This window comes from Parasteatoda tepidariorum, chromosome 3 (genome assembly GCF_982258835.1).
Source record: "Parasteatoda tepidariorum strain Cologne lab strain chromosome 3, Ptep-v5.0, whole genome shotgun sequence".
NCBI lineage: Eukaryota > Metazoa > Arthropoda > Arachnida > Araneae > Theridiidae > Parasteatoda > Parasteatoda tepidariorum.
In genome coordinates, this window is record NC_141757.1 from 107,779,058 (window position 1) to 107,791,253 (window position 12,196).

General features: G+C 31.7%; 1 protein-coding gene across 4 annotated transcripts in view; it reads left to right on the forward strand.

Annotated features, from left to right (window-relative positions):
- Positions 1 to 5,359: 5,359 nt before the first annotated feature.
- Positions 5,360 to 12,196, forward strand: part of LOC107449749 (ubiquitin protein ligase sneaky) — a 40,607-nt gene continuing 33,770 nt past the window's right edge. For all 4 annotated transcript variants that reach the window (XM_087159883.1, XM_087159884.1, XM_087159885.1 and 1 more), the window contains exons 1-2: positions 5,360 to 5,883; positions 8,281 to 8,403. In XM_087159883.1, the coding sequence (XP_087016009.1) occupies positions 8,367 to 8,403 (37 nt within the window). In that variant the 5' untranslated portion in view covers positions 5,360 to 5,883; positions 8,281 to 8,366. The remainder of the gene's footprint in view (positions 5,884 to 8,280; positions 8,404 to 12,196) is intronic.

The following is a 12,196-nucleotide window of genomic DNA, read 5'->3' on the forward strand; positions in this document are numbered from 1 at the left end:
GTTTTACATTTGGGTCTTGATCATTATTTTGATAAGGATTTTACACTTGTTAAAGTAAACATATGCATTTTAATATTTTATCAAGATTCATATGGTCTTTAAAAATGTAAGAACATCAATATTGTAAAAGTTGTATTTAACTTAAAAATTAACATTTTGATACCAGATACTTTGAGTTAATGAAATTAAATATTTTATCTCTTAAGTTTTTGTGCCCCCATTTCAGTATCTTAAGGATCTTACGAGCCCTGTTTGAAAAGAGATCATCAGATATATATAAGAAAGCAAAAATAACCATAGTAGCAGTATTTGGTGGTAAATGTAGCTTATCGTAATTGAAGAATATGCTGTGCGACATTTTATGGTGAATTTGCGAACGTATAAGTTTCAGAATGTATCGAAACATGAGGATGCTATTTCCTAATCATCTTTATCCAAAGGAAATGATGTAACCTAAATATCTAGTAGAATGAAGCGATTTTTTAAGCAATGAATCCTACAATTTGCAACATATTATTTCAATATCTTATTCTTAAACATAACATATTTCAATCTTTTTAAAATGCCACTAAACATTCAGCAATTCCTTGGGTTATAGAAAAAAGAAATATCGTAAATTATAGAAAGCCTTGTGAATGTGCATTAGAATTATTATACAATCTACATTTTATTTTTCAAGCACTTTTTTTTTCTTCAAATTTTCTTGCCTAGAAGACTCGATTAAAACTGTAAAAATGATTATCCCTAAAATTTTGTATATAGCTATAATAAGTTATGCTCATTTTATTTTAGTACAAAATCCTCGAATAAATATAGTAAAAACAGTGTAATCTAAATAATATCAGATAAAAAGTTCAAGTATTTAAATTCTAAAAACTATCATAAATAATTTATAAATCGATTCAAATTTACTTTTCAAAGGAGATTAAAATAATATTTTTTTTGCTTTTTGGACAGAAATCTCCTAAAAAAATTGTTTATGGCCTGGAAACTTCGAGATATTTTCTATTAACAATAAATTAAGCCCCTCCGAGCAATCACTGAACATTATTTCAATTTTTTTACTATCAGAGTTTGGTTGCGTAGCAACCTAGTAAAATTAAGCACTCCTCTTTTGAATTAGTCAATGGGTTATCTTAAAATATTTATTTGCGCAGGCGACTTTTTTTGGCGGTTTTCTGGACTATCGCCAAATATATAAACATTTATTGCGGCCCAATTTACCACCCAATTTTTTTAAAATTTTGTCTACCCCCACTAATTCAAGGGTCTAGATTCCAAATATGTAAAAAAAATTATATGTTTATTCAGAGAAAGTACGTTTTTGTGTCTGATTTCGTAATTTAATTAATAGTTAGCACTAATTAGTTAACATATTTGAGGTCACCCCCAGGAACCATTAAGATTGACACTTAGTTCGTGAAAATCCGATCATTAGAACGAAAGTTATTCAGGGTGATTCGTTTTTTTTTTTGCGGACTGTACACAAAACACGTCATTTCTTTAAGAAGTATCCTATTTGAGGTTAGCGTCGTTTGTAGCGATAGGTTGCCAAATCTTGTAGCTCGTCCGCATTGGTGAAAGTTTTTGCTCCGAAATGGCGGACGAGTCGGCCTCTCTTATTCAGGGTTCTAGTTCAGAATACTATGATGAAAGTATGTTGAAAAGGTAAGAATTGAAACAAATCAACGAAAGATGCATTAACTCAGGCTTACAAGGGCTGTATAGTCACGTGCTTGCGGGGAAAAAAAACGGCAAATCATCTTTATCAATATGAGAGAATATGAAACTGTAACTCATTTGACCAATGGGATACTTGTGATCGCAATAATGCGATTAAATTTTATTATTATTTTTTAATTTCTTTATTTATTCATTTTCTAAACTTAAGCATTCACCAGTTGTAGTAGCAGTTTTTTTATCGTTGCGCGATGGTCTTTTGACGACGGAGTAAGTAAAATCTAAGGACAATACCATTACAATTTTGATCCACTGCGGAAGAAATGACTTAAGCAGTTTAATAGTCCGGATATATACTTTAGGATAGAACAGTTTAAACAGGACTGATATTGTACACCCTCTGTCCTTTCGTAGTCTCATCAAAGTGGTCGCTGATCCGAACGTTCACCCTTTTCGGTGATGCTCGACTTCGATGATCTACTGCGACCCGTGTATTATGAACAGTCCACTGTGTGCAATCAGTACGATCAGTACAGATTTAGGGTGATAAAATACCTTGTTAAGTTAACACATCATGCACAACCATGTGATTTCAGCAGTAATCTCATTTCCGAGTTGTAAGTACCCAATTAAAGAAAATTTGCTAGGCTTAATTTGCTTTAGGCTTAAGTCAACCGTAATGCAAACTTCGTTTTTTTTAATCCCTTAGAGACATAAAATATAGGAAATTTGTGAGCATGCGCTGTAAATCTTAAATCGTGTTCACTCAAATAGCGTTTGAGTTAGAATTAGGAGGGAATTATAACTCTATGTGACAATCAAGACGGGAAGCTGACTTTGATCAACAATTTCTGTTGTCCTCTACTAATGGTGAAAGTTACGATAGCAATGTGGGTAGCATAACATGGAGAAATTATCATTTACTTTTGTATCGTAGCGTGGAAAATGTTTATTTATAAAATGAGAGTGGTGATGAAGCCCCCTACTTTTATACTAACGGGCTTTTTCTTTGTACTATTATTAATAATAAGCTTAATCAATATTATTGATAATGATCATTTGAAACTTTAAAAAAAAAGAACACTGAAAAAAATATCTAAAATAAATTGTTTTTGATACAGATCCTTGAAAACCTATTGCTTTTCCTTTTCAATTTAGTATTTTGAGAACAGAATCCTTCGTAGAGATTCTCAAACAGAACTATTTTTTTAAAAAAATTATTAGAGTTTCAGACTTTTTTTTAAAATTTTGCTACCAGTTTTTTAATTTTAGGTAGACGCAGGATAGCTTATTAATTACCCAAGGCGTACTTTTGGTAGAAAAAAACGAAAAGAAAAATGTATAATGTTAGGAAAGAAAAAAAAAACTACGATAAACCATACAATCTTGAGCTACCCTTTTACAGTATAAAGCACAACGGTTTTTGGAAGTCTTTTTAATCGAAGCTGGTTACAATAATGGAGCTATATATCTAACGAAAAAATATGAGCAACATCGTATATTAAATATAACAACCGTGAGGGCAGCCATAGAGATACTGCTGGCGATGACCTTCTTTCTTTCTCAGAAATAGCAACCCGGACTAGGCAAGATATTGGTTCCTGTTGGAAAAAATCTCCTGTGCATGATTGGTATGGGGGAGGCCGGCCTGGTCTTGCTCTGATCAGGGCAAGCAATAGGCGTGTCCAAACGGCGCTTGCCAGACTTAGAAGCGGACACACTCGATCCCAACGTCACGTTGCGGGCCTTAAAGTCTATCCACCCTGCCCTAAGTGCAATGTGAACCAGTCTGCTCCTGCCCACATCCTATCGTGTATTGGCTGCCAGAAGAGCCACCTGGTCTCCAACCCTGCTGCAATAGTACATAGCTTTGGGAGCTTTTTGGATGAGTTCATGGACTTGATTTAATGCTTCTTTTGGTCAAGTGGGCATAAGCAACAACAACACAAATATAACAACAGAAATAATTTGTTGCCAGTCAATAACATTGAATTTTAACGGATTTGATTTATTTGTAAATTGCTCACAAATCTTGTGATCCAGCATAGCCTTGATAAAACTTAACGTAAAGCTCCTCTACATGAGTTATAAGCTAATCATAGAGCATAGTACAATTTTCTTAGAACTTAAGTGTTAGTATTTGAACTTGAATACAAATAAGAATGGCTGAGGATGGTTTTCCTGGAAGAGAGTTTCGCGGTTACATCAAAGCTGAAGAGCCTCTTAAGATAAAACAGTCTAGTTTTGATCTTACTGTTCCCAAAGAAGAAGAAGATACCATTTCGGATGAAGAATCTTCAACACTTGATGCGCCAAAGAAAAAAATACCTTTCTTCTCCTTTCTCAAAAAAAGAAAAGCAAAGAAGGATAGTAAAAAACAAAAATCCCAAAAGCGGAAAGATTTGAGAGAGATTAAACGGACATATGACGATCCCAATAAACGCCAAGCAAGTGAAGTACAACCACTAAGACCACATGACAGTGAGCTAGAAAGTTCCGAGTCAAGTGAGCAAGAGAGTTCAGAGAGCTCATCAACAGAAACCAAAGAGAGTGAGAAAGGTCAGCATTAAAAAATATTTTTAAGATTTGACTCATCATATAATTGACTCATCCTATATCAAGCAACATTTTTTTACAATGTAATTTATTGCATAGAAATGCGAATTTTAGATTAATATATATTTTAGGAAATTGTGAACCGATCCAGATGTGAATGGATTGGAAACAACTTTTACGAATTTTCAATTCCCAACGCGAATGGAGCGGAGCCTTGTTTGGGCTTGAATGCTTATATTTGCCTCATAAGTAAGGTGATTTCTGATGCAAGGAAAAAAGGTTTAACCGATTCTAGTACAAAACAAGTTCTGCTTTGTGTATGCTTGAGAAAAGGAAAACCTCTTTGCAGGCTTCAGAGCCAGTTATTGTTCATATTCAGAACAATGATGAAGGAGCATTATGAGGAAAATATTTACGTTTTGACTTCAAGCTCGGTTAACAGTTAACTTAGATAAGTCTCGCAATGAAAATTTATCTAGTTTTCCATTCGGCATAAAGCAACTACAATGAAATAGAGCTACTACTACCATATATTGAATGAACATAATGAAAAACTATACATGAAAAATCGCGAATGCAAATTCGTAGATTTGAGCGAGAACTTGATTGGCTCGTTTTTTTCGTGGATAAATTTATTTCACCAATAAAGTTCTCGTCCGCATCTCCGAATCGGCATACGAAAATTTTTCGCATCCATTGTGAATGGTCCTCCGCGGTCCTTTTTCGAAAATATCGTTTTCTTCCCACCGTCGCTAAAAGGGGCAAGAATAAAAAAGTCTGCTTTCTGTAATAGGAATAAACACATCTCTCATGATTTATTCAAAAAAGAATATAAACCTAATTTCTATTTTGCATTTTATTTTGTTAAATTCAATGCTGTTATAGATACGCAACATATAGAAACTTAAAAGCTTATTATTAAATGAAAGAAAAATAATCATAAAACATAAAGTTCTTTATCAAGTATTATAAAATTTATTTTCAGCATAAAACTATTTTAAAAGTTTCATCTACTTAAACTAGAGTCAGATAAATAATTGAACCCTCCCCTTCAAGTTTGTGAATGCTGTGATTTGTAACCATGTCTGTAACCTTTAATCAATTCTGCCGTGTAATTGAAAAAACAACGTAGAGATTTGTGAATTCGGGCGGTACTACTTGGTGCTGTCTCTCCTATTGTGCTATCTGTCCTCTTCTACTTGACGAAGGTTTATAAGCCTATTTTGAGCACACAAGCCTGAAAATTTATGTAATTGCAATAACCAATAACCAAAACAACGTAAGTGCTTCACGACTGATTATGAAGTGGCTTGACAACTATTTTCCTTTTATTGCCAATGCTATGAACTCTAAAATAGAATTTCAAAAAACTAATAAAATAAAATTTATTTTTGAAAACTTTTTCTTCGCAATACAAAGATGCAAAATGCATAAAAATTTCAATTTTGAATCTTAGGTCACTTACGCAGATTTTTGCAATTGCGTGGCAGAATTTTGAATGAATTTAATGTATTTATGTGATATTTTTAGAGATAGATTCCTTGTTAGAAGAGAGCAGCTCTTCAATACAGATTCCAGAAAAGCTTATAAGAGAAAGATTTAAATCTGAAAGTCATAGAGTCGATGGATACAGAAGAAGAGAGAAAGGTAAGTTCCATAACAATCACCCATTGAAAACACTTTCTAAAATAAATCATTAATAGATATGTAAAATATAAGTTTCTTAATATTGGGTATGGGTTTCAATAATCTATTAGTTATCATCACACATTAAGCGAGCTCCCGATCACTAAAGAAGTTTTTAGGCACTTTGTTTACGAATTTCTTTTTTTGAAAAAACAATTATCTCATTTTTTTATTTTTTTATTTTAAATAATGAACTTAAGCAAAGCATCATATCTACTCTACAACTCTTTCCGACAATTTTAAATACATTACAAACTTAAAAATTTATAGCTATTTCCTTCTTAATATTTCCATCTTTTTTTAGTAACATATCTTTGTTCCTAGATAGTAGGGAACATTTGGTCGAATTTGATTCTTTAATTTTTTTTCAAGCAACTACGTTAATGAATATGCTTACATTTTTATCTAATTAATAAAAATAGAAATTATTTAGTACAAAAAAAATTATTTTGGTAGGAAAACTAATAATTTTTTGAGAGAATGCTGAGACCTGGTCGGATAAAACGAAGTATATATTGAAAGAATGGTCTTAAAGTTTTTTTTTCCGATTGAAATATTTATTTATAGCATTCAATTAATACTATGTATAACCTTTATACATACAGGGATTTTTAAATCAAAGAGCATAAATAGTTTAAAATTTAATTTAGTTGATCCAATTCAAGTACAAAAATCACTTTGATCACGCTTTTCTGCATTGTTTCAGGCATCTTGTACCTATTTTTTTTTTTACAGTTGAGGTACTGTATCTAATCTTCCTGGTATTCTAACATTTTTTAACTTATAGCCTTTTACACTACCCGTATTGGTCCGATTGACTAAATCTCGGTTTTATTCTATACTACTGTTTAATAGAAAAAAAGACTTTGAATAACTTAAACATGATGCAAAACCTGTTTTAATAATTAAAAAAATTAGTTGAAATATTTGTTATCAGATGATAAACTAACCCTAAATAAAACTTAATGCAATTAGAAACTAAACAGTCAAACCGGGATGTAATAATAAAAACTTTTTTAATGAAAGTTATTATTGTGATTTGTGTTTAAATGTACGCGTAATTTTACAATTTATAACAGTTTTCTGTAATTGAAGAAAAAAGAGATGAATTCTACTTTCAGTCTGTCTATTCTGTCTATTTTCAATAGTATACAGGCATACGTCATTTTATGAAGGAAATAAGACTAGCTAGAAATAAGACTAAGAAGCTAGGTGATCTTGTGTTAATTGGGTCCACTCATGGATTTCGCAAAGCAACACGGCTTTTAGTTTAGATGATCTTGATTTGATTTACTTGCTGTAAGTTTCCTCACCAGAATGAATTAGACACTTACTGACTCTTTAAGTCTGCAGATCTGAATGGTCAACCTATTTGGTCAACATCTCCTTTTTTTGAAAAAGATTATTATTGTAAAGACGCTGCTCTATGTGGCATTTTCGTCCGTGAAGGTGAAATCAGGGACAGTTTCACCTATGAAAAGGTGAATTCAGGGCTCCAAGTGGTGACATTCGCTGAATAAACATTAGGGAGGGCAATGCTAACTAGCAAACCCTTCCAACAACTACCTATGGCTTGAAAATAGCGTTGCTAAGCGAATGGAACCAATTATTCCTTGAAGGAATAAACTGACTTATGTCCTATATAAACAAACAAACAGCTTGTATACTACTGTAAATTATCTAGGAGAGGACTAAACTCTTTATGAGTTAATTTTTTTGTTCGATTATGTAACAACTGCTTTATACCTTGCGATTCCAATAAAGTTTCAGGCACTATCATTTGTATGTATTATAACTGTTGAATGGATATTTTTTTGTACTAGAATATTTTATTTTTCCTCTTAATTTCATCGAAATCAATCCTGATGCTGGAAATAATCAAAGAAATCTGAAAATATAATATCATTATATAATAGCTCTATTATCAATATTACATTTTTATATTTTGATAATTTTTAACGAAATAATCAGTTTTTTTATTATTATTTTTGTCTGAATAGTACAATATGTCTCTGCTAAGAATAATAAAAATGCAATGAAATTTTATTAAAAGGTCTAAAATATTATTTTTATACAGTCATATATTTAGTATATTATTTTTATGTAGCCAATGTACTATGAGAAGAGCTTGGACGTTTTCTCTTCGACTGCTAAATAAACGGCACGCCGAATATATTCGACTTAACGTAACGTTGAACTAGTTCAAATATATTCGAAAAATATATTTGAATAACTTAATGCTTTTCTACGCTTATACTCTATTTTTTTTTAAAAAGTAAAATGAAACAAGGAAAGAATATTATTGATTTGTATATTTCACTTGTGATATCCTAAAATTAAACAATGTATTTGTTGCAGGTATTTTAAAATGGTTTTTCAGATGTAGTCCGTGCATTTCCAAACTTCTATTCAGCAAGAGAACAGAATACAGAGCCATTAAGGGGATGTTCGGATTTCCAATAGGCTTAATCTTCGGATATAGTAAGTATTCATTTTTTGATTATAAATTTGGTTGGCTAAATATCAAGTTCTTTATAAAGACACTCTCAGAAATGTTATTTCTCTATTTATGGTATTTTAATTGAGATGGTTGATGAAAAAGAAAAAACTTCCTGGGCCCACTGATTTTTGAAGACTTTGACGCCATGCGAAAAAACGCTTCTTTTTTACGAGTAATATTTTTATGAATAAATTTTTTAATATATAATATTTAAAAAAATTACTTCAATACTGCATTATCTGGGCTCTAAAAAATTTGCAAAAATTAAAAACCCTTCATCTTAGGGTAAGATCTCGCCAAATTGGAAATTTTTAAAAAGCTTAGCAAATTCAAAAGTGTTAGGTAATTTGTATGTTCTAAATTTTAGATAATTCTTTGCAAAATGGTATACACTTATAGTTAAAAAATTTCAACTTTCCCTCAAGTGTAAAAACTGTGGTTTTAGTACTTTTCTTGGAGAGAGAAATTCGTAAAAGAAATATTTGGGGATCTAATAACCAGTTTGTTTGCAAAATAAATTTTGTAAGCTTTTAGCAATGTTACCAATATCCCTCTATTTATCTTTTTAAAAGAGGTTTATCTTTATTTACTTGAAATATCCCGGGTCTACTTCCTCAAAATATTTATAAAAAGCAAAGTACGAAATAAAACATTATAGAAAAAATTAAAACTAAAGTAAATACAAAAAAAAACAAAAAATGTTTCTACCGAAAGATTATACATTTAATATGCCAATAACATGCATGAGGTTTGAAACGTAATATGAAATGCAATAATAATGGACAACTAGCCATCTTTTTATTTTGGAACATATGTGAAATAAATTGGTTAATCGAACTTATAGCCAAAACGTATTTATTTGCCACAACTTCACACCAAATCTAAAGAAACTCTAATTGAAATTTGTCATAGTGAAGTAAACTAATAACCGAATTTATAGTCAAAAAGTATTTATTTGCCGAAACTAAGTTCCAGGGGCCGGTATGGTTGGTAGGGAGCTGGGCCCATGTCCGAGAGTTCGTGGGTTCGAACCCCGCCGGCCGAATACTCCCCGTGTAGTAAAGTGACTGATGCACGTTAAATCTGCCGAGTCGCAAAAGTCCTCCATGTTCCCATAACAAATCAATACCTCTGGGAGTACTGGATTGGAGATCGATCGTTCTCTGATTCAGGTCAAAATTACGATCTGTGGATGAATGAATGGATGTATGAATGGGTCCGCCCTATAAACGGGTGTCATGTATGGTGTGGCAGAAGTCGAATTCTTGGCCATAGATGGCGCCGCTGGAAAACAAGAACAATTTCACCCCCTCTGCATAAACAGTCATACGTCAACAACAACAACAACTAAGTTCCAAATCTAAACAAATACCGATTTTGAAGTTACTTTCACCTTCGCACACGAAAAAATAAGCAGGCTTGTTACTGGTTAAACTACTCTTCTAGCTTTGAATTGCAACAGAAGTTGAGGCAAATATTTTCTCAGAAAATGAAACAAAGACATTCCTCCCATTTTGCGTTGTGCCTCGTTTTTATAAAAATAAATTTTTTAAATGCAATATTTCTTAAGTATAATTTAGAAAAACGTCATCGGCATTAGCAATTATAATTATAGACATCATCAAAAATAGTATTTATGTTTCCATTGCATCTGCGTGGCTAATACTTGCTCTTATTCCTGCATTTTATTTAAACGAAAAGATCTTCCTGTCGAAGCTAAGGTTTTCGGATCCTTATTCGTTATTCATATAATCCAAAATAATTTATTTTATTACAATTAGAATAATATAGTATTATTGATATTGATATAATGTAGCATATTGATAATGTAGTATTATGATAATGTAGCATTATTGATTGATAGCTTACTCAAAAAGCAGAGTATGTCTGAAGAAGCAGTTGCAGAATGAAAAAGCTTTACTTCAGTTTAACTGTCAATTTGTGAAAAGTCTTTCAAGCGAATAATAATAAATATATATTTTTAACTATTGTTAGTAATGATTATCTAAAAGGTCAAGATTTGCCTTCATATATGTTAGCCTTATATGCTAATTGTTAAAATGACCTAAAACGTCAATATAAGGAAAAGTATGATACTTTCAGGAAAGTGATAAGCGTTTGAAATTTAACTTTTTAATATTTGAAAAGTAACTCCAACAATGCATTGTTTCAGCTTACAAATTTGAGGCAGTTGATTATTTTAAAGATTTTTATTTAGGAGAAAATCTTGACAAATTATTGATATTAAAAAAAAAATTATATATATTAAAAGTAAAGATTTGTTTCCAGACTTAAGTGAGAACTTAAAGACTTAAAGTGAGTCAATTTTATTTTTCTAGGTAACAAAGCTTCGAAAAACAGCACTCTTAACCCTTTACAGGGCTCTTGTTATTCTATTAATGTTATATTAAAGTATTTTTTGAGTTGAGCTTAATTTGTGAAAAGAAATTAATTTAGCTTATCACCTAATACTAAATTGATATTTAAGAACATTTTTTTCATGAGAAAGTGTCAGAAATTTTCAAAATTTTACGTACTGTAAAGAAGGGACCATAAACATCAACTCTTGTCCTCATAAGTAGCAAAATTTATAAATCCCGTGTTTTATAACAGCACCTTAAGAAATTTGTCTCTTAAGACAAAATATAGTGGTAACTACTTGACACCAAAGTGGAGTAGAACGAAGAACACTTCCTGTCGTAGTGAAACCCCAAAAATGTTCTTTTACACTACTTGGTTTAAGGTAGCTGCCACTATTTTTGGTTTTCAGTTACATGAATATTTATATTTATAGTAAGATACGATACGTACAAGAGTCAAGTTATATTTACGAGACAATTAAAAAAAAGAAACATAAATTTAGAATGCACTAATTCTTAAAATAGAATTAATTTGTAGATCTGACATTCACGCAGCACAAAAGGAATATTAAGACGAGTTCGAATTAGGCTTAACAGAGCAGAAGCGGATAGAAATTATGCATTATAAAATTACTTAATGCAGTTTACAGAGACTTAAAAACTACGATATAACTATCCTTTTTACTCGACTAAAAACATACATATTTTAAAGGCGAATATTTGTTTGCGTTCGTAGATAGCAGAATTGAAGAAAACAACAGAACTCACGCCAATTCCTCAATCAATTGCAATCATTCCATAGATAATGTAGAAAATGTGCTAACAATGTAGCGAAAATATTTAACGTTTGGTGTGAATGCGCGTGAGTCTGGCTTAAACTTTTTAGATTGTTTATTTTTTCTAATGGTAGACACTGAACCTCTCGTTCTTTGATTCGGAAAATGCCGGGCCTGTTGCTGATTTATTATTACCCGGTGGACACCTTGAACTTTCGTCGTGAAAGTGAGAAAAATTACCCGCACGACACTGTCCCGGAACCGTTGGTAGGGTGTGCCACATTTATACAACAGAGAACAAGATACAATAAGAAACATCCATGCCCTGAGCGGGATTAGAACCCGTAAACATTGGCTTAACAGGCAGGCACATTGATCGCCAAACCGGCTTTTTTTTTATATTGAAAGTTTTCTGGATTTAAAAGCATCCTTTAAATTGTATATGGAAGCTTGATTTCGTGTTAACTTGAAAAAATGTTCCTTCACGCAGTTTTCTGTGTTGTACAACATTCTATTCGGAGAGATATTGTCCCTCAGTTTTTGCAGCGAAAAAATAAGTTCGACGAAAAATTATCAAGTGAACGAACGTGCAACGCATAAGAGTAAATAGCTTGACAGCGTTAATTTCTGTTCTAGAC